This window comes from Lepidochelys kempii, chromosome 16, assembly GCF_965140265.1.
Source record: "Lepidochelys kempii isolate rLepKem1 chromosome 16, rLepKem1.hap2, whole genome shotgun sequence".
Lineage (NCBI taxonomy): Eukaryota > Metazoa > Chordata > Testudines > Cheloniidae > Lepidochelys > Lepidochelys kempii.
Window position 1 is genome coordinate 28,347,968 of NC_133271.1, and position 23,185 is coordinate 28,371,152.

At 50.2% G+C, this 23,185-nt stretch overlaps 1 protein-coding gene across 16 annotated transcripts in view; it reads left to right on the forward strand.

Moving 5' to 3' along the window:
* Positions 1-4,548: 4,548 nt before the first annotated feature.
* MVB12B (multivesicular body subunit 12B) overlaps positions 4,549-23,185 on the forward strand; it is a 112,736-nt gene continuing 94,099 nt past the window's right edge. For 2 of the 16 annotated variants that reach the window (XM_073314853.1, XM_073314866.1), the window contains exons 1-2: positions 4,977-5,111; positions 18,109-18,231. In XM_073314853.1, the coding sequence (XP_073170954.1) occupies positions 5,046-5,111; positions 18,109-18,231 (189 nt within the window). In that variant the 5' untranslated portion in view covers positions 4,977-5,045. The other 14 variants (XM_073314851.1, XM_073314859.1, XM_073314862.1 and 11 more) reach the window with 11 other exon arrangements.

The following is a 23,185-nucleotide window of genomic DNA, read 5'->3' on the forward strand; positions in this document are numbered from 1 at the left end:
TGACCACCACCTACTCCCCTTGGAAAACTGTTATTGCAGGTCATGTAGAAACATGCACCCGAGTACATCTTGGAAGATTTTCTGGATACTAAGCAGCAATTAGACTCCTCCTCTGGAATCAATTGATTTCACACTGCTAGGGTGGGCAGGGAGGGTCTTATTGAAACGCTGCGTTTTTTAATATTATTACACTAAAGACTCTCTATCAGCATTTCCTTAGGGAAGCATTAACACACTGTAATGTGTACCAACTTCTCCAGTTCAGGAAATCTTTCTGTATTTGTAATAGGGCATTTGGGGCATATATTATGTATGGAGCATATATTCCTCATTTCCACCAGGCATCATCTCTCTCTCTCTAAATTACTCTCCAAACCAAAAAACGCATTCTACTCCTCGCCACTCAAAATAATCATCTTTAATCTTTAGATACAGCAGCCAGTACCAGCCATTAGTGATGCACTCAGAGGAAACAAAAAAGGCATTGGTTGGACAAAGAGAATATAAGAACATAAGAATGGCCATATTGGGTCAGACCAAAGGTCCATTTAGCCCAGTATCCTGTCTTCTGACAGTGGATTTACTTAATGGCTGTTCTCATTTAAGTCATGTTTCAGGAACTTGTACAAAAATACGTAGTGAGCCTATTGTAGTAACAAAGTTGTTTGAGTCCTAGACACTGGAAGAAAAGGTCCTACTAACATACTGAGTAAATATAAAGCCTCTGCCTTCACAACATCAAATAACAATAACAATTAGAAATTTATCTAGCCAGTAAGATTTAAGAGTCTTGTTGAGAGGGTAGTGTGCCGTGGCTGGAATGCATACAAGGAAGATTGTTGCTGTATCTGTTTGGAATAATGATATCAGAGAAGAGAAGATGCAGTACTTGAAGAGAGAGAGAACTAGAGAAAGAACACAAGAATGGCCACACTGGGTCAGACCAAAGGTCCATCTAGCCCAGTATCCTGTCTACCGACAGTGGCCAATGCCAGGTGCCCCAGAGGGAATAACCAGAACAGGTAATCATCAAGTGATCCATCCCGTTGCCCATTCCCAGCTTCTGGCAAACAGGCTAGGGACACCATCCCTCCCCATCCTGGTTAATAGCCATTGATGGACCTATCCTCCATGAATTTATCTAGTTCTTTTTGGAACCCTGTTATAATCTTGGCCTTCACAACATCCTCTGGCAAAGAGTTCCACAGGTCGACTGTGCTTTCTGTGGAAAAATACTTCCTTTTGTTTGTTTTAAACCTGCTGCCTATTAATTTCATTTGATGACCCCTAGTTCTTATGTTATGAGAAGGAGTAAACTACACTTCCTTATTTACTTTCTCCACACCAGTCATGATTGTATAGACCTCCATCATATATCCCCTTAGTCGTCTCTTTTCCAAGATGAAAAGTCCCAGTCTTATTTCTCTCTCATCATATGGCAGCTGTTCCATACCCCTAATAAATTTTTTGCAATTTTCTGTACCTTTTTCCAATTCCAATATATCTTTTTTGAGATGGGGCGACCAGATCTGCACGCAGTATTCAAGATGTGGGCTTATCATGGATTTATATAGAGGTAATATGATACTTTGTCTTATTTTCTATCCCTTTCTTAATGATTCCCAACATTCTGGTCACTTTTTTTGATGGCCGCTGCACATTGAGTGGATGTTTTCAGAGATCTATCCACAGTGACTCCAAGATCTCTTTCTTGAGTGGGAACAGCTTATTTAGACCCCATCGTTTTATATGTATAGTTGGTATTATGTTTTCCAGTGTGCATTACTTTGCATTTATCAACATTGAATTCATCTGTCATTTTGTTCTCCAGTTTTGTGAGATCCCTTTGTAGCTCTTTGCAGTCTGCCTGGGACTTAACTATCTTGAGTAGTTTTGTATCATCTGCCAATTTTGCAACCTCACTGTTTACCTATTTTTCCAGATAATTTATGAATATGCTGAGTAGAACTGATTGCAGTACAGCCCCTTGGGGCATACTATTTACCTCTCTTCATTCTGAAAACTGACCATTTATTCCTACCCTTTGTTTCCTTTTAACCAGTTACTGGTCCTTGAAAAGACCTTCCCCCTAATCTCATGACAGCTTACGTTGCTTAAGAGCCTTTGGTGAGGGACCTTATCAAAGGCTTTCTGAAAATCTAAGTACTCTGTATCCACTGGATTACTCTTGTCCACATGTTTGTTGACCCCCCTGAAAAATTCTAGGAGATTGGTGAGGCATGATCTCCCTTTACAAAAACCATGTTGACTCTTCCCCAACAAATCATGTTCATATATGTGTCTGATAATTCTGTTCTTTACTATAATTTCAACCAGTTTGCCTGGTACTGAAGTCAGGCTTACAGGCCTGTAATTGCAGGGATCACCTCTAGAGTCCTTTTTTAAAAATTGGCGTCACATTAGCTCTTCTCCAGTCATCTAGTACAGAAGCTGATTTAAATGATAGGTTGCATACCACAGTTAGTAATTCTGCAATTTCACATTTGAGTTCCTTCAGAACTCTTGGGTGAATACCATCTGGTCTTGGTGACTTATTACAGTTTAGTTTATCAATTTGTTCCAAAACCTCCTCTAGTGACACCTCAATCTGGGACAGTTCCTCAGATTTGTCACTTAAAAAGAATGGCTCAGCCGTGGGAATCTTCCTCACATCCTCAGCCGTGAAGAATGTTACAAAGAATTCATTTAGCTTCTCCGCAATGGCCTTCTCGTCCTTGAGTGCTCCGTTAGCATCTCAATCGTCCAGTAACCCCACAGGTTGTTTAGCGGGCTTCCTGCTTCTGATGTACTTAAAACAATTTTTGCTATTACTTTTTGAATCTTTTGCTAACTGTTCTTCAAATTCTTTTTTGGTCTTCCTAAGTATATTTTTTACACTTCATTTGCCAGAGTTTGTGCTCCTTTCTATTTTCCTCACTAGGATTTAACTTCCACTTTTTAAAGGATGCCTTTTTGCCTCTCCCTGCTTCTTTTACTTTGTTTTGCCATGGTGGCACTTTTTTGGTTCTCGTACTATGTTTTTTAATTTGGGGTATATATTTGAGTCTCTATTTTGGTATCTTTAAAAAGTTTCCATGCAGCTTGCAAGAATTTCACTTTTGGCACTGTACTTTTTAATTTCTGTTTAACTAACTTCCTCATTTTTGTGTAGTTCCCCTTTCTAAAATTAAATGCTACATGGTGGGCTGCTGTGGTGTTTCTGCCCCTTCCCCCCACAGGGCTATTAAATTTAATTATATTATGGTCACTATTACCAAGCGGTTCCACTATAATCACCTCTTGGACCAGATCCCGTGACCCATACAAACGTTTTCAAAAATACCTTGGCATTATCATTGTTCAGACACTGCCATCTGTTGAGCTTTGTCTCTGGTGAACAACCACAAAGGTAATAACACTGGTAGCACAAAGGACTGGTCCCAACGCAACAGAGCGGTGGCCCGTGGTAATAAGAAGACCATGAACATTAGTTGCTCTTGCAGTATATTGTGTTTATACTGTTCACAGGAACATAATCATAATTGTCATTTCTATAGCAGCTTTCATCCAAGGATCTCAAATACTTTACACAGACTAATGAATTAAACCTCACAGGACCTCTGCAAGGTGATCTTATCTTCGCTATGTTAAAGACAGAGAACTGACCTAGACATGATCAGACACAGAAGCGGGAACAGAACCCACGAACTCTCCTGACTCCCAGCACAGCTGGAGCAGGTCAGTTATCAACCTCAGCAACCCTAAACTACATTTTGGGCTATAAAGAGCTGTTGATTGGCTGAGCTGTATGCCTGTCTGTAACAGAAACCAATCCGTTGCAAAAGTGAGGGCAGAGAAACCTATCAGCGAAAAGGAGAGGGTTATTTAGCTATTCACAAGGCAGGTTAGATATACAGAGAGGTTACAGAACTGTAATGAAAAAGAGTAATTCAAAAAGGATTTTAGAAAAGGGAACTAGCTTTCTAGGTGAGAAAAGATCAGACTATAAAGGGCCACCTGGCAGGGTGAGTTAGAGCAGACACATTATGAGCAAAATAAATCAGACGGGGGAAATCAGGATTATTTGATCATTAGCCATGTAATTAAGACTAGACTGATCAGATACAGGGGCCCAGCCGGTCACAACAGGGAAGCAGCACAATGTAATGAGCTACCTGCTCAGCCAGCCAGCGTTTCTTGGCCTTGTAAGGGGAGAGAGTATGGACAGACCTGGATGGTGGCTTCCCACTGAGGGCATCTTGCTCTTAAAATTGAGGGGGGCCAAGCCTGCCTGGATGGGCCTGTAGCTTTCTGTAGCCCCCGTACCAAGTACGGTAGTGGAACAGAAGTATCTTGTGGGCAGATTTCCATTAAGGTGGGGTCAACCGGACTGCTCCCTTCCGCACAGTTAGGCAGGAGACCTTCGCAGCATGTTGGCCTTAGAAGATGCTGCGCTTTGGATTTGCTGCACAGCTTCCTTCCAGTCTACTCTCCTGCTTCTACCAGCAGTAAACAAGCCACGCTTCAGAGAAGGGCACTTTAGCTTTCTTGCACTGAGGCGCTGTTTGAAGGATATGGGTTGTTTAGGGTCATTCAGAAAATACGTCTCTGGTAATAGCTAGCGCTATTAAAGCAGGGCTGATTGCCAGACCGATTCCCTGCTCCCCATTCAGGGGGCCGCGCCAGCAGGCTAGCCTCGGGTAAGTCGCCGTGTGGCCCGGCCGGGGCCGGGGCCGGGCCGGGCCGGGCCGGGCACAGGCCGAGCGCCGCGCCTGGAGCGGGGGCCGGGGCGCCGAGACCCGGCGGGGCGGGCGCGGGGCGGGCTCCGGCGGGCGGGGGCTCTGCGCAGCGCGGCGGCTCCGAGCCGGTGTCCGCCGGCCGCAGCTCCCGCCGGGGGGGTCCGGGCGCCGGGGGCCGCGCTCCCGCCGGGTAAGGCACCGCCGCCGCGCTGCGCTCCGGCCCGCCGCTCTCCGCCGCCCCGCTGGGCCCCGCAGGCCGCCGCCTCCCGCCGGGCCGGGCCGCGCCGGGCCGGGCCGCGCCGGGCGATGAGCAGCTGCTTCTGCCTGCGACGGGGCAGACGCGACCGGCCGCCGCCCGCCGCCCGGGCTACAGTTAAGTGTCCCCGGCCCGGCCCGCGGCCCCCGCCCCGCTCTCCGCCGGCCTCGCCCGGCCGGGGTCGCGCCGAGCTGCCCGGGGAGGGTGCGGGCGTGTCGGGGCGTCTGCTGGGCAGGGCGCGGGGCCGCTTTGTCTCGGGGGCGGCGCCCCAGGGCGGGTTTCCTGGGGGCTGGCCGCCCCCGGCCTTCCCCGGCCCGGGCAGCCTCCGCCCGGGGGCGCCGGGGCCGGGAGCCGCTCGTGTCCTCTTCCCGGCGGCGAGCTGCTGGGCTAGGGTGGGTCTGAGTCCCGGGGAGGCTGGCGGCAGCAGCCGGGCTTTGTCCTCTCCCTTCAGCCAGAACACACCCCCTGCCCCCGAAAGCGGCAACACACATTCGTCTGCTCTGGCAAACAATGGAGTGAGGAAAAGCTCCCAGGCAAGGCACGGAAGCCTCACAGGGGGCTAATCAACAACAAATGCTTCCCAGGGCGCCTTCCAGCTTTGATGTGCACCCCTGCCTTTGTGTGCACTCAGTTACAGCCACAATTGGCTGCCTAGCCTGCCTGTGCCTCTCTGACCATGATTTCCCAGTTTGCCCCTGTCCTGGCCACCATTTTTCTGGCTGCGGATTGAGAAGAAGCCCATCCACCCCCTCATTGCTCCCCTGCGAGCTGTTGGTGACCGAAGTCAGGAACTTGCAGTCCCTGGAGCCTCGCGGCACAATCCTGGATTCTGCCAACGCTTATGCATGTGCTTAATTAGATATGTGAGTTGTCCCAGGGTCTTATTTCTGGCCTTCCGAGGGACCACGCGCGCCAAGGGAGACCAACAGTGAGTTCACTGGGCTCGCCAAAGTCATGGTGAATTTCTCAGTTTGGACTGGGTGCTCTTCGGTGCTGGCGACCGGGTTCGTCGTCGCTGGGTGTGTGTTAGCATTGTGTTCTGGAGGAGACCCTCTCCGTGCAGCACCCACCGCCTGTGTAGATAAACTAAGTGATTTGATCTGCTGGGTCAGTTGCAATAGTAGCTCCAATAATCTGCGAGATGATCTAGAGCCCTGGCGACCTTGGCCTGCTGATTTGTCCGTGGGAAGTTAGTGGACTTTGTGGTGAAAGAGCAGCATGTGAGGTGAAGTGTTTTGCTACAGGTGCTCACACCTTAGTATTTCTTGATTTCCCCCTCCCCAGTTCTCAGGGGTCTCTCCCCAGCCGAGCTGATAACGTGCATTTCCTTGTCCTGGAACATGGGCTGGGCATTGGTGACCGGCAGCTTTCTTTATTCACCTCCAACTTACACAAGTCCCAGTGATGTATTTCTGCTCTGGTGTTTGGGAAGGTTCACCCAGCTTCACTCAACCTTATCATGTGTTAGGCTCTGTCTAGACTGGGATTTAAAGATGTGGGATTAGGTCAGGCCAGCGAACATGATCTAATTTACACTTTCTGAAAGGCTAAGTCTGTCCTTCCGTTGAACCTGTAAAGCTCTGTCGATCAGGGGTGCGATTTCTTTTTATTAATACAGCTATGCTTGTATAAGCCTTAGCATGGATGTAGTTACGCCAGTATAACTGTTCTTACACTCCTATAGCTAATGCCAATTCCCTGACCCCCTATAAGCACCGTTATACCAGTATAACCATGTCCACACTTGGGGCAGCTTTGCGTGTTCAGCTATACTGGCCTAACAATACCCGCAAAACCCTCTAAATGTAGACAAGGCAAATTGTACTTCAGCAGGTACCAAGGTAGTCAAGGTAAAGCTTAGATTCCCCAGTAGGTTTCAACTCAACCAAGTTAGCATGTGCTAAGCAGTGGCTCTCAACCAGAGGCATGCATACCTGGTGCAGGGGTCTTCCAGGGGGTACATCCACTCATCTAGATATTTGCCTAGTTTTACAAAAGACTACATAAAAAGCACTAGCGAAGTCAGTACAAGCTAAAATTCCATACAATGATTTGTTTCAGAGTAACAGCCGTGTTAGTCTGTATTCGCAAAAAGAAAAGGAGGACTTGTGGCACCTTAGAGACTAACCAATTTATTAGAGCATAAGCTTTCGTGAGCTACAGCTGAAGTGAGCTGTAGCTCACGAAAGCTTATGCTCTAATAAATTGGTTAGTCTCTAAGGTGCCACAAGTCCTCCTTTTCTTTATACAATGATTTGTTCATATTGCTCTATATACTGTACACTGACATATAAGTACAATATTTATATTCAAATTGATTTATAATGATATGGTAAAAACGTGTAACAGTGCGGCAGTGACACTTTTGTATTTTAATGTCTGATTTTGTAAGCAAGTAGTTTTTAAGTGAGGTGAAACTTGCGGGGTACACAGGACAAATCAGAGCCCTGAAAAGGGTACGGTAGTCTGGAGAGGTTGAGAGCCACTGTGCTAAAGTTTGGCCTTGTCTTGACTGGAGTGATAGTGTGTGTTAGATTGAGAGAGCTAACATCATCTAACAATGCATCTTTAAATCCTAGCCAAGACTGGGCCTTACCCGTCAACTTTCCTCTGGGTACAGTAGGATGTTTAAAGCTTAAAATCTGATGTAGTTCATGGGGTCATGGCACTGAACATAATGTGTCAGTTCTGGTCTCATTATGCATAGCTGTCTCCAACACCAAATCTAAGGCTTTAGCCCAGTTCCCGTGACGCAAAGGCGCTTGTCTACACACACCCTGGAACCAAAATGACTCAGAAGGAACTAGCTCGGATGGAATCCAAACCTTAGGTTACTTCAGTGCAAGTCGTCCCTGTGTGGACACTTTATTTGGATTGAGTGTCCTATTTCAATTTCCTTTGGCAATTTTTTTTTTAATGATTTAAGAGAAATTGAAATAGGGCACTGGTAATCCACAAGTGTCCACAAATGGACTTGCACTGACATAACTGCAGTGTAAGTTACAACCAATTTAATTATTTCAGTTCCTGTTCCTGGTTAGACCAGCCCAGGTTCCCATCTGTGCTGCAGACGGTAACTGCTCTGTGCAGGTAGCAGCTGTACTGAAAGCGGGGCCCTCCCTTAGCTTCAGTGTAGAGCGGACCTAACGCAAAACGATAGCTCGCTTCATGGATGACGTTTGAAACTGAAGTTGTGACTACCTGTGACCATCAAAGCTTCCACGGCATTGGAACCCAGTATCCTGGCCAAAATCTGACTGTCTGCCTAAAATCCTCCCCTGTCGTAAAACTGGCTGTGAGCTATTGAGCAGCTGCTACATCACGCCCCAAGTGTGGCTGCGTTCTGGAGGTGGGTGAAGGGATCGTGACTGTGTGTCAGTTTGTAGTGCTTTGCAATCCGCTTTGTGCTGAGAGTTGCTGTGTAAATGTAAGAGTGCTATTAATAGCTACAGCTTTTTAGAATGAACTTGCAAACAATCTTCCAATGGTATTTGAGTTGAGGCTACAGTAATGTCTCTCTCCATAGACTTTGTAGCTTTATTTCTCCTTTGGTACAGGAAGTCAGTAAGAGGTTTTAATTTTTCAGTTTAATCTTTGCTGAATGTCATTCTGCCTTTGTGGTAACAAGTTAGCATCAGAAGTGCAGCGCATGTGGTTGAAGGAGGAAACGATAAAATTGTCCTCCCTGCCATTCAGCTTTAGAGCTGTGCTGGTTTCTCATGACGTGTTGTGTATCTACCAAGTAGATGATCAGATCTGCTCCATTCTCACACAATTTGTTCTTTAAGTTGTTTGTTTTTGAATTTGTAAAACTTGGTTTTCTAGTTTACCTTAGTGTTCCATATTTTAAACTAACAGAAATTCACCATTAGAGTATGCAAGTCTGTTTGTCCTGTGCTCTAGTGTCCCTGTGCCTGTGGTCAGGGCGTATTAATGAAATAGCTTTATTGTCCATTTCAAGTATTATACGTTTAGCGTAAACCAATACAAATGAAGATGACGTACGATGAAAATAAGGTGGGAGAGAAAGGTAGGGAAGGAGAAAGGGAAAGAGTGTGTTTATAAAGATATAAACACAAGGGATTAAGATACCAGTCAGAAGGGGAGCTCTGTATATCTGTTGATCTGTGACCTAAGGGAAGTTAGCAAAGGCTGTGAAATGAAGTCTTACCGGAGAAGCTAGGATAAAAAGAACTAGACTCGGCTTTGACCTGGTTGGACAATGTAACTTGTTTCAATAATGAGCACTGTTAGCAACCCCCTCAAGGATCTTGGTTTTTTCAAGAAACTCAGAAAACTCTTTTGAAGGAATCTAAGGTACTGGAACATGTTACCTGAGAGCACGCTGCTTCTTCCAGTTGAGAGGAATATTTTTGTAGGCAGATAAAGGCTCTCAGTTAAAGTCCACAGGTCCCATGAATAGTTAGTGTCTCCTGGATTGTGTGCTCCTCAGCCCAGGTGATCAGCAGTGTTCTCTCCAAAGATGGACCCAGAGCTAAAAACCCCTAAATATTGTGTGTGCGTTTGTAGAAAGGGGTCAAAAGATCCTCGGACTCGGGATCCTATTTCAGTTTGGGTGACCTTTGCCACTGAATGCTTGTTTGATATTCATCCTTTTGAAATATTCTGTCCTGATACATCTTCTGCTATTGGCCCCCAGCCTCCCTCTCTTCACTGTTATGTTGACCACTTTTAAGGCTGAAGATATCTCTAGAATGGGACATACCAGGATCAAGCTGTGGGCTACTTTGTCCATTTTCTTTTAAAAGGCCAGCAGTCTATTGGCTCAGAGCCCAGTGCCGCAGGAAGTCCGGCCCAGCTGATTAATGTCGTGTCCACAGGTAAAACCTCTGACATCTTGACCCTTTCCTGGTTTGCAGTTGGGAAGTCCCAAGGTTGATCTCTGCTGCGTGGCCCATAGAGCACTGCCAGGTCAGCTATCTGCAGCAGGATGGAGTTGAAATGCTGGTTAGAGTCCTCTAGCCGTGACAAAGGGTAGCATGGGGGGAATGATGAGGTTTTCAGAGGTTATTGCGAGTCTCTCCTAAAGGATCAGGCTCTTCCTCTTCCACCCCCCTGCAGCTTTGGGGAGCTCTCAGAATGTGGGGCACTGTTTGGGTCACTGCTGCCCCTTAGGGTTACTGGAGAACTCACCACAAGGCAGTGGTAGGAGCATGTTTCCAGTGAAGGGATGGTCAGGCTGACTCTGAGTTGAACCCTGTGGGGAGAGAGCTCCCACTAACCAACCAGCAAGAAGCAGTTGGGCTCCTTATTATAGTGATGGATCAGGATGGCAGTGCTTGCATTTCCTGGGTGAATGTAGGTGTTTGCCCGTGCTGCATCTGCTCCGCAGTGTGGGAGCCTGACTCCTCTGTGCCATGATGACCACAAGGAAAATTAAGAGTTGGCTTATTTATAACAATGCGTGACCCTGCTCAGGGTGAGCTGCTGATGCAAATAGAGAAACCCTCCCTCCCTAGCGTGTGATGTGGAGATCTCAGGGAAGAACTTGTCTACTTCTCCCCAACCATCTGTGTGCCTCCCTCCACGCTCTCCTTTGTATGTGGAATATCTTCTCCTCCTCCAAATCCTTCCTCAAGACCTATCTCTGCTGTGATGCCGACAAGAGACTGGCCAGCAAATAATAGCCAGCTTGAAGGCCAGTCGGGGATGGTCATTCTGGACTTATTTAATCATAAAATCAGCACTATGAACAATGTCTGTCGAAAGCATATTCTCCCAGCCTTGGCCCGTTGCTTGTCGACCTAGATTTTGAGCTTTCCAAGCAGGGACGAGTCCTCCTGTGCAGTGGGTCGTGCCTAGAGTGCTGGTGCTACCGGACTGCGAGGGATGGCAAGTGAGCTCTTTGGCCGGCAAATTCCCTCTCCCCTCCTTCCCTAGTGAGCAGTGCCCACAGCAGCGATTTGAATCTGCCCTCCTAGAGCTCGGCATCTTCGGTCTCCCAGCCAACGTGGACTGGGTGTGCACAGGGCGTTTGGACTGACCTAAAGGAAGAATGTTTTCCCATTAGCTGGAAGCAATCTCTGAATTGATTTGATCTCTTCCCAAAGCGACCCTGCTCAGGATGGAGTTGGGGGGGTGGGGGCTATCCATATGGAATTATACAAACACTGAGGGTATCAAATGGGATTATAAAATGCAGCCTCCCGATCAGCTGGTTTGAGTTCTCAGCTGCAGTGTGTCTAGCCAGGACTACAGGTCAGCCTTGCACTGTTTAAAGAGAAACTCGCTGTAATAACAAGCTGTCTAATAGAAATGTTTGCGTAATCCTCCATCTTTATTCAATCCACTCTTTTATTGTTAAGGAAAAAATCACGAGTTCAGACACATGAAGGTAAAGCAAGCAAACTTCATTAATGCCCCCCAGGGAGGAATGAAGTGTAACCAATCGTGTTTGCCCAGCCAGGGTCTCCTCTGTGACCTGTTTAAAGTTCACAAAAATATTTATCTGCATTCCCAGTGGACATCCTCCCCATCCATACCCATTCCAGGCACATCCCAGGACCATCCCCAAGATGAGAAATTGCCCTAAATAGGCAACCCGCAGCCCAACAGAGCTGTCTGAATAATCCTAGTTCTTCTGTGACATGGCGCTGTAGCTATGCGCCCCTGGTAGCAGAGTACAGGACTGCAGCTAAGTCTGACCGCAGCACACGTGCTGGGAAGGGAAAGGCTCCTGCTCCATGCTCGTAGGATGTGAGCCGTGGTTTGGCAGCAGAGCTGTAGGAGCTGAGCTAGGCGCAGTGTGTGACAGCTGAACCCCGCCCCGGGGCACTAGCCGTCTGAGGGCGCAGCCCAAGGCCTCGGTGGGGTGAGGTCTGCAGAGCTGGAATGCTTCCCAGAGCAGCTGGATCTTCAGGAGGCTTGGGATGGAGGGAAGGCTGGAAGTGTAGTGCATACTGATTGGCAGCCCGTGGTGGGTCTGTGGGTGCTGTGAAAGACAGCACAAAGGCAAGGGAGCTTCTAAGATCACTCCCTTCCCTGAGGTGATCCCCTCAGCCTCATGTGAAGCCAACACATCCCTCTGGTTGTACAGCACCTTGCACGATGGAGCCCTGTTTGCGGCCAAATGCACATCTAGTCCCAGTTGGCTCAAGGAGCCAGGGCCCGAGTCTATGCAGTCCTGCTCCCAGGGGAGCAGGATTGGGCCCTTATCGTTATGCACAGGTCTAGCCCAGTCTGGCTATGCTTCCCCTGGATAATTGTTGGAGCCTGTTTGCCAGGTTACAGTGCCGTGTCCGCATTGGCTGCGTCACGGGGGAACCTGGCTAGAAGGGAATGTGTCGAGCTGGCCACACTGTGCTGCTCCACCAGGAATAGGAGTCAAGCTCTGGCCTTCCTTTGACTGTGTGCGTACATCTCCCACGCCCCCTAAGACAGTGTCACATCTGTGACTCAGCCCTGCAGCCTCCATCTCCTGCCATCTCAAAGGAGAAAGGCTTGTTTCTTTAGCTCTTAACCTCTGCTGTTACCCGTACAAAAAGGCTTTGTGTGAGCAGTGACAAAGTAAGGATTGATGCTGTTTCCTGCCCCCTGCCCACCATGCTGTGAGTCAGACACCCACAAAACAGCTTTGTGCTTTTGCTACACGGCACCTCGTTGACAAAGGCACCTTTCCCCCTTAAATTGAGGGCAGATTCGTGTCAGCCTTAATGGAATGAGAAGTGCATTTGTATTGAGCTACACCCCAGGGTACATACAGAAGCTCTTGCCTGTGTCTGTAGCTCCCTCCAGACACTGAGCACGGATCTGTGACTTGTTCTAAGGGTTGCAGACACCCACTGGGCTGGCACTTACAAGTCAGACAACGGGCTGCTAAATTCTAGGGTGACCGGTCTTGAAGGAAAACCCAGTTCACGGATGCTCTGGCAAGTGTCTGTTCAGTGCAGCATGGTCCGTACCAGTGTGGCCGCAGCACTTCCCAGTGGAGAGAAGGCCAGAGAAATACTGGTATTTAGAATCCCTGGGCATCTTTCCCACTGTGCAAAGTTCCCCAGGCATCTGGATGATTCCCCAGAATTATTTCCCCTGCAGAGTCCTCTGAGCTGCGCACCGTTCCACAGTGGTAGAGGAGGGGCAGGGACCTTTGCTGCTGCTGTTGTTTCTCTTGGGAGACACTTGGATTCTCTGACAGGGCCAGTCCGAGCAGTCAGGCAGCAGCCTCGCCGTTGAGCCAGCGTGCTCCCAGGCAGAGGGTGCTGGACGGGACTTTCATGAAGCCCGTTCCTGGGGCTATCAAGGGGGCTCCTAACTGATGGTGAGCACCCAGCCTGTGCTGTCCAAGAGTGGGTGAGTTCAAAGCCCTGTTCTCTGCTCCTCAGTCGCTGCAATGCTTTCCCCTCTGCCGGGGACCCGGCTCCTGTGGCCAGCCAGCAGAGGCAGATGCCTAGAACTGCCCCTTCCCAGCGAGGGGTGGAGCTGCAGGCCAGGTTCTTAGCAGAATGACATTGGGAGAGTTGGTGCCCGGATCCCATGACGTCCAATCCCATTTGGGTGAGTTGAGCTTTCATTGGATTCCGAGACCAGCTACACAGCGCAGGGGCTTACTAGCTTTGACTAGTCAGGTTTGGGCTGTGGGACTGCAGCCATTTGCCTTTATGCTGAGCTCTCTGTACCCTCCTTTACCCTGCTCCCACTGCTGAGCTTTGTGCCTGGCAAGCATCCTGCAATACCAAAACCACACAGCAGCATTACCTGTGCCTTTGAGGAAATGGTCCCTCCTTTACATGTGTCGGAAGCTGGAACTTCATGTTTTCTCTTAAACCGTGATCTCCTCAGGGTCCGGCAGCTGCTGGCAGTGTCCATAGCAAAATAACTCTATGTGGGGAGACTTGAGGGCTACTAATAAGCAGAAAGAAAAGGAGTACTTGTGGCACCTTAGAGACTAACCAATTTATTTGAGCATGAGCTCAAATAAATTGGTTAGTCTCTAAGGTGCCACAAGTACTCCTTTTCTTTTTGCGAATACAGACTAACACGGCTGTTCCTCTGAAACCTGTTAATAAGCAGAAGTGTATTTTTGATCCTGGGTGCAATAAAGCAACAAGTATTTTCAGCCAGTGACTGAGAGTGAAAACTAGGGAGACTACACAAATTGTTCATGAGGCACACCAGAAAAAGTTCAGCTCCACCAGAAACCATGGTTACAAGGAGCCCTGGTAATTCTGGAATTGCATGGGAAATTTGCTTCTCCTTAGATGCTCGCAGCTCACGAGGGGCTTATTTTCGATTAAAAAAAAAAATTCTGTTCATGGTTTTCACTAACTCTCATAGACTACAGCAGTCTTCCGTCTGCGCAGCTGCTTCTCACTAAACCTTTAGTTCCATGGGAACCCAAAACTGCGGTTCAGGGATAAACAGTGTCCGGGGCCAGCATCACCCTGTAATTCTTGAGATTAAAGAGCTACAGGCAGCTTGAGCTACATTTCTGTGTGAGCCAGTTAGTCAATGCTGAGGAACTTTGCTAGACACAGAAAGAAAGAAAGAAAGAAAGCCGTCTGGGATGGGGGGAAGTGGTGACCCTTCCGTGCTCTGCTCTAAAAGGGGCACTGAGACGGGCTGAGTGAAACGAGCCAGCGTAACTCAGAAGTGTGGAGAGTTCTGATGACAAACTGCATTCTGCATCTCCTGACTTCTGTGCATTTAAAATCTCAAGCTAAACGTTGTGCAAGCTTGGGGGCAGGCGAGGGGATGCAGTGGTGATGTGGCTGAACTCTTTAGTTCAGGGGTAGAGCTGGCTGGAGACTGGCGAACGTTTTCAGAAAGGTTCACAGAAATTTTCTGGGTTTTTAACACCCCTCCCCCCACCCAATTTGTCAGGTTTTGGTTTTTCGTTGAAAAGCGAGAAAGTTTCAAAAGAAATGACGTTTTTATGCAAAACTGTCCATTTTGGGAAAGGTTTCAGAGTAACAGCCGTGTTAGTCTGTATTCGCAAAAAGAAAAGGAGGACTTGTGGCACCTTAGAGACTAACCAATTTATTTGAGCATGAGCTTTCGTGAGCTACAGCTCACTTCATCGGATGCATGCCGTGGAAACTGCAGAAGACATGATATACACAGAGACCATGAAACAATACCTCCTCCCACCCCACTCTCCTGCTGGTAATAGCTTATCTAAAGTGATCATCAACCAGCAGGAGAGTGAGTTTGTGGGGGAGGGGGGGCGGAGGGTGAGAAAACCTGGATTTGTGCTGGAAATGGCCCAACTTGATGATCACTTTAGATAAGCTATTACCAGCAGGAGAGTGGGGTGGGAGGAGGTATTGTTTCATGGTCTCTGTGTATATAAAGTCTTCTGCAGTTTCCACTGAATGCATCCGATGAAGTGAGCTGTAGCTCACGAAAGCTCATGCTCAAATCAATGGGTTAGTCTCTAAGGTGCCACAAGTCCTCCTGTTCTTTTTGGGAACGTCCATCTGTGGTTAAATCGCGCATGCTGCCCCTGTGCAGTGTGACCGGGCAGGCTTTCCCCAGCTCTGTAGTGCAGTGTTCCATAACACACCAGCTCCCCTCCTTGGGGCCAGCTGTCCCTCGGAGGCGGGATGGGACTGTGGCATGGTTTGCAGCCCCGTGACTCCTGGGTTGGTGTGTGAGAGAGGCTGGGAGGTTCTGAGGAGGAGAAGCTGCTTCAGGCAACTCACATGCTCGGACAGGTAGCTGGTTTGTTAGCTGCCTAGAGGAAATGGCTTGGGCCAAGATTTTCAAAAGCTGTGATTTTTTGGACACCCATTGTGAGTCGCCACAAAGGGATGGGCGTCCATTTTCAAAGGGCGATTGCTCAGCGCTTTCTGGAAATGAGGCCTCCCCAAATCACCAGTCACTTATGAAAATCGTGGCCTTGCTGGTTTGTGGGTTTCAGAGAAAAGGTATTGTACGCTCCGTTCTTGTGAGTCTTCCAGCGGAGGACCGCCTGTCGTGATGTCCAATCCCTTATGGGGCAGCTGCTTAGGGGGCAGATGGGATAGTGTTTTCCACAAATGGAAGGAAGGAAAGACTTTTTCATCCCAGCATTCTAGCATGTCGAGTCCTGGCACTAGTCCTGAAGGCTAAGCCTGGGTTCGCCTACTGCCAGTCAGTGCTGCCACTGTGGTACCTGCCTCTGTTGTCGCATTTGGATGCAGCAATAGCTGGTGAAACGGAAACACTTAAGCAGAATAGACACCCTTCCCCTTTGCTTAGATCGTAGTCGCCATTCCGAAATCTGCTGAGGCTCTCTTTTCCTGTCGTGAACTAGGGAATATCATTATTTCTTTGAAGGACAGTGTGGATTCACCTAAGGGACGTTAACATCAATATTTGTTACATAGCAAAAGAAATTGATGGGCATCAGTAGGTCACAAAGCTATTGCGAGCAACCTGGAAGTGTGTTTATCAGTAAACGTATCTACACATCTCTATGAAGATTTACGTATTCTGTATTTTAATTCACATTATGCTGCGTCAGCACTGCACAGCATAATGCCTTCAGTTATGAATTGTCAATTGCAAAGCATTTTGGGAGGTTGCAGTGTTTTGAACCCCAAGCAACAGCATTGGGTTTGGGTTGGTTGTTGTATATAACTAAACATGAGAACATCTTTGCTGGAAGGTGCCGGCTGTGGGTGGGCTGCAGTCTCTCCATTCTCAGGGCTGCCTTCATTCTCCTGCGCTGACTGTGTGAAGCTGAGGAGTCTGTATGCGAAATAGAAGGGGAAAACGCCAGGGTTCAAAATGCAAATTCCTGTCTCCAGATTGCTAGAAGCTTGAGTTGTCTAGAGAATGAAGGGAGCTGCATCTCCGTTTCTTTGCATTTTCAAGAAACTAGAAGCAGAACTCTTCCTGACACCAATTTGGAGGCAGTTGCTTCATTGACATCGTAGACAGATGCTGACCATTGGGGTTTTGGCGGCTGGGGGTGCTACAGATATGCTGACTCGCCATGTAGCACGGTTCTGTCAGACACCAGAGTCACCTTTTATTGCCTGCACCATGACCCGGCAGTAGGAAGCGTGCACACCAGCACTCACCTCTGCCTGTTTGAGAAGCAATATGTAACCAGCCCTGAAGAGGCTGGGGTTTAATTGCTGCGAAAAAGCAACTGAATGAGGTAGCTTTTTGCACGGCTTGTCTGGCCAGCTTCCCAGCAGCAACGCTCGTTTACACAGTGCTGCCTTTTCATCGCTTGGCGTCGGGGTGGCTTCCTGGCGCATTCCTACCTGGAAGCAAGAGAGGACTTGCCTCAACCGGCTTTCTTGGCAGGATGCCACAGGCAATGGCACCGTTCCCCCAGCCTTGCCTGGACTCCGCCCCGGCTAGAATTCTGTCCCAGCCCTCTCACCTACTCCTGGGACCCGCGCGCTCCGGGTGACCTGTCCGCTGACTGCTCCCTCGGCCCCGCTCCCCTGCTACGCTTGGCACACCCCGCCCCTCGAAGTCACTCCAAACCCAGCTACGCTGTGTGCGTGCGAAAGTCTCCAGGCCATGGGCCTGTTTGCGCCTCCCTGGTGTCTCAGCTGTGTGGGACAGGCATGTCGTTCTGTGTCCCAGCTGCTGTACAGTGCCAGGTACGTAGTGAACCAGGTGCCATGTAAACCAGGTCTCTAACCTGCTCTCGCTAAGCCCTGAAGGGAGGCAGGCTCACAGTGCAATCCTCTGCTTGTCTGCTACTGAGCTGCAAGGGGGAACCTTGGAACAGAGTCATTCAAAGTAGCTTCCTTCCCTCCAGGAATGGCAGAGCCACCTGAGCCCGGTTGAATCACAGGGGTCAGTTTGCCTTTCATTGGGTGATGGGCTAAGGTTTACTTACGGGCACTCGATGGGGACCAGCCCAGGCTAAACGTCCTGGAAACAATCAAGTTAATCTCAGAAGAGGCTGTTGGCCTGAATTCCTGACTTATCAGAGAGGGCACAAATGTAAGTTCTTATCAAAAGCAAATGCCTCTTTAAAAATCCTTGAAAGCTTGAGCACTTTAAAATGCTGAAGGTGCGTGTGGCCATAGCAGGAGCTGCTCCAGCACGCAGAGAGCCCCTGCGGGCGGGCTATGCATGTGCTAGGTTTTCTGTCTAAGGGGCTGTGCTGCTGCGTAGCCCTCTGACTCTGCCTCCCTGTTTCAGGCACAGTCCATAATGCCTGAAGTCCGAGACCTTTCCGATGCCTTGCCAGACGTGCCAATGGATCCTATCACAGGAGTTGGAGTGGTTGCATCTCGGAACCGGGCACCGACAGGTTACGACGTAGTAAGTAGAGCTGATGATGCCTTGGGAATATTGTTAGTTTGTCCTTTGCTTTGCAGAGAGCAGTATCTCCTCCAGAGAATGGGCCGGCTGTTTGTGTGCTCACCTTGAAGAACGTGTTCGGGGGTTCTTTTTTTTTTTACCAGCCGCCCTCCTCCAGGTCTTGGCTTTGGAAGTATTTTAGCAATACTTTCCATGTGCAGTCATGTTAGTGCATCTCCTCCCCGCCACTGGCATGTCATGCGAAGCGCAAGACTTCTGTAATTATCTGGAGGAAGGCTTTCCAGAAACAGCTGGCCAATGTGGCATGCAAATTTAATAATCCTAGTAACACCCATCTTGAAGGGTTCCAAAGCACGGTACAGATTAAATCTATGTATAAATGAATCCCGTATCAGCTGTTTAACGTCACACCTCAACACAGTGCAACACTTCAGGCTGGAAAGCAAAGAATTCTACATCCAGCTGAAATTGCAGGGAGAACTTAGCCAGCAGAATGGAACCCTGCAAAGTGGACTTTGGTAGGAAGCTGGGCAGCTGGGAGAGGTACTTGGGTACTGCAGTGTTGAGGCCATAGAAGTATCTGCATGGCTAGACAGATGTGGGTACTTAGCAGCTGCTTAGCCCTTAGGTCGATTGGTCAAATTGCTCTGGAACCAGAACAAGAATTTTTCCTAAGGCTAGTGACCCAAACCAGTGAAAGATTCAAATGTATTAAACTTCTGTATAGCTATAAATTGCAAACATAGCTACCCCATCAGGGCAGACCAATCCATCTGTTCCCCTCCTCCTGCTCTTTCCACAGTACAGCACAATGACCAATTAGCAGGGGCCAGTTACCTGCCTGGCACCACTTGCTCCTTTTAAAGCACTGGGTTGGGGGTGAATAAAATGTAAAAGGGAAGGGAAAGGCTCAGGCAAAGTTGTTTTCCCAGAGCCAAGTGAATCCTCCTCTGAGGCAGCCCTGTGAGCGTTCTCCTCCTGTTCCAGTGTTATTTACACCAGAGTACAATAACTGGGTACCAACGAGCATCACAGCACACTGGCTGCATCTGACAGGTTACCTGGCTTGGAACAGTGGATGTAACTGATGAGCCAAAGAAATGGTAAAACGCAAGGAGACAGAGTGCGTCTGCAGTAGAGGCGTCCAGGAGGTCGTGGGGAATATTTGGTCTGTATTTGTTTGCGTGCAGCCCCTCACCATGGCCTTGACTGGCATCTCCCTCAGTGTCTGGCTGAGCTGATGGATGGTCTAGGCAGGGCCTCGCAACTTCTGCTGCTTGGTGCATAATGTATCTTGCTCCCGCTCTGTGGCAGCATCCCCTCTCTGAACCAGAGGCAAATACCCTTTCAGCCCACCCAGCAGGAGCCCTTGTGTGCCCATCCCGATAGGAGGTGAGTGAGTTATCTGCACCACCTCCCTGAGCTCCCAGGATATCCGAATTAAATATCACCTGGAGCAAGGCTAGCTGTGGGGAGGTGGAGGGGCTGGAGTGGGGCAGTTGTGGGCTCTTGGAGGTATTTGAGCCTGAGGGATTGTCACCTGCATGAGGAGTGTAATGTGCTGTGTGATTAGCCATGTGCTGCATGATTAGCCGTGTGCTGCATTCCCTGTGACTTACTGCTCAGGTTGGGCACTTATCCAGATAGTGTCTCAGTGGCTTAACGGGCCTGTCGGACACTAATGCAGAGTAGAGTAAAGGAGCTAAAAACTCCTTCCTGTGGGTTCTCCAGGTGCTGTGGGGTTGTGATTGTGTTTATGGCTGTGGGTTGCTCTCCTTTGGGGCATAGGCATGAAGCTGTCGCTCCTCGAGTTTTGTCCCTTCTCTTATGTTTAGCTGTTCTCTGACCCCAGCCCCAGACAGTGGGGAAGCAGGGCGGGCCTCCTGTCTCTGTCCCTCCTGTGTTCCCTTCCAGCCTGAGGTGTGGCAGATGAGCAATCAGACTCTGTCCACAGCTCCCAGTGAGCCCAGAGACCATGGGAAAGGGGATCCTAGGAGCTGCTGTGTCTGCATCCTCCCAGGTGGGGATCAGGCCGCCCTGCCTCTCCCTGTCTGCGCACCGTCACTTTCACAGCCGTGCTGCTCATGGCCAACGTGGAGCAGCAGAAAGTCCGGAGAAACCCCCTCAAGCCAAAGCCACGGGGCAGCGCTCCAACAAGTTTGGTGGGATGCCATCTGTGGCAAGAAGCCCCCTTGTCTGGCAAAGTGCCATTAACCCCGAAAGATGCTTGGCCCCTACAGCGATGGGGAATGATGGCGTTAAGTCTACAGGCCAAAATCTACCCCTGGCTGCCTGCACTCGCCTCCCCCAGGCATCTGTGTGTGATGCTCCTGCCCGCTGTGTCTCACGCACGTTTTTGAAGCATTGACCAATGCCGAGACACGTCTTTGCATGCCTGGAATGAGAATCCCTGGTGGATTTTCAGTGGTGCTGAGCGCTGCAGCTCCTGAGGGCAGCTTTGGGTCCACTCTAGGGTTGCCAACCCTCCTGGTTTCGCCAGGAGTCTCCCGGAATTGGGCTCTATCTCCTGGAGGCTACTGATGCCAAACCAGGAGATTTTAGGCCGCTAAAAGTCGGGCGGCAGAGCAGGGCTCAGGCAGCTCCCTACCTGCCCTGGCCCTGCATTGCTCCCAGAAGCAGCCAGCATGTCCCTGCAGCCCCTGGGGGGTAGAAGGGGCAGGAGGTCTCCATGCGCTGCCCCCGCCCCGACTCCGCAGCTCCCATTGGGCAGGAACTGCAGCCAATGGGAGTTGCCAGGGCGGTGCTTGCGGGCATGGGCAGCACATGGAGCCCACTGCCCTCCCACAGGGGTCGCAGGGACGTGCCTGCTGCTTCCAGGAGTGGCGTGGGGGCAGAGAGCCTGCCTTAGCCCTGCTGCACCGTCGCTTGGGAGCTGCCCAAGGTAAGCGCCTCCCAGCCGGAGCCTCCAACCTGCACCCAACCCTCTGCCCCAGCCCTGAGCCCCCTCCAAGAGCCTGCACCCCCTCCAGCACCCAAACTCCCTCCGAGCCCATGCCGCTCACCCCGTCTGCATCCTAACCCCCTGCGCCAGGCTTAGCCCAGAGCCCACTCCCACACTCCGAACCCCTCGGCCCCAGCCTAGAGCCCGCACCCCAACCTCCTGCCCCAGCCCGGTGAGAGTGAGTGAGTGTGGGGGAGAGCTAGTGACGGAGGGAGGGGGGATGGAGTGAGCGGGGCGGGGCCTCGGAGAAGGGGTGGGGCGGGGGGGGTTGTGTGATTAGACAGCCTAGTCCACACTGTTCTTTTGATGTGTGTGATCTGCTAGGCAACCCTGAGAGCCTGGCTGGATCAGGCCTGCCGAAGTCAAGCAGAGGTCAGGCAAGTTGTGACTGGCACCCAGATGTCAAAATGCAGACCTGGGAGCACAGTCCCCACTCCCCATCTCTGGGCCGATCTAGTGGTAGAAGTTTGGTACAGTGCCAGTCACCACTGTGTTTGGTGCCAAATAGTCTCTTCCATTGTACGCTTTTCCTTGTGACGTGTTTGAGTTTGTGCTTGGAGACTACGGCTCTGTGTCCTGCCTGCAGGGAGCCAGCTCCTCCCTCTGCCCTGTGTTGGGGCGAACACCCTTTGGTGCTCCCCTGGCGAGAGGCAGTTCCCATGGCAAAGCAGCATTGGCTCGGGCTCTCTCTGATCTCACTGCAGTGCTGGAAGGTCCATGAGGAGGGAGCCCTGCACATGATGTATGAAGTTTCCTGTTTACATTAGTCTATTTCTTCCTGCCACGGGTTTCCTGACAAGCGAATGCATGCTCACGTTCTTTCGGGCTTGAAAGAGGCTGTGAAAGGCTAATCTGGTGCTCCAGCATTAGAGATTAATTGCTGGCAGCAGTGCCTGGGCGTTTCCGTTCAGCATTTCAGTCAGTGGCATGTTAACCCCAGCTGCCTCACTCTGCACAGCACCTTATCTGGGGATCTGCATATCGCATTAACTAAGGGCTTGTCCACACGCACGTTGATGTAGACGCTGCCTACGCCAACGGGAAGGGCTCTCTGCTGGAAATCCACCTCCCCGAGCGGCGGTACTAGGTGGATGGAAGAGTTCTCCTGTCGCCGGCCCTAGCACTGTCTACATGGGGACTTAGGTCAGCTTAACTACCTGCTCAGGGGGGTGGATTTCTCACTGACCTAATTGTCTAGGATAGCCCAGCCCTAATTAAGCTTCCCACATGCCCTGTGACTGTGTGAGCATGAGACCGATCGTGGCCCAGACCGGTGAAGTCTCTGTTCCAGGCCACACAACGCTCCAGAAAACCCAGGAGAGCTTTTTCGTTGACTTCAGTGGGCCTTGGATCGGACTCCTGGTAAGTGGCTGAGCCAGGAATAGATCCCACAGGAGTCCTGCCCCCTCCGCTCGCCAGGAGACGACACGGCCACCCACTAGCGAACACGTGCACTGGGGGAGGCGGTTGCTAGGAAGGGGCCTGCCCCTGCTCTGCTTTGGAATGAGCTTCCCAGTGTTGGTGAGTGGGTTTGTGGGTGCGAAGGGCTGCGCTGGGAGAGTGGAGAGAGGGGGGAAGGCGAGGGTGGCAGGGTGACCAGGCCTGGCTTGTGCAAGGGAGCTGAGGCGATGATCTGAGAGCTCAGGCGCTCCCCTGGGACAGGAATGAACGAGACTCTCCTGGCACATACCCTGGGTCTTGGCCTGCAGCTGGTTTCAAGCACTAACACCCTGTCAGAGGTGAGCTGCTCCCAAATGCACAAAATCTCCATCTGTCGCCTACAGCCAATCACTCTCCTTGCCCTGCTGCGGGCATCATGCTGGGCGCTAGGAGGCCCTGCGTTTCTCACATGCGTGCTGGGCATTGCCATACACGGTAGCGAAGTGTTCAGGTAGGTCTACAGTGCCATTAAACACCCCGACTGGCCCAGCCCAGCTAACTCGGCTTGAGAGGATCGGGCCGTGGGGCTAGAAACGAGCATATGCATCAGGG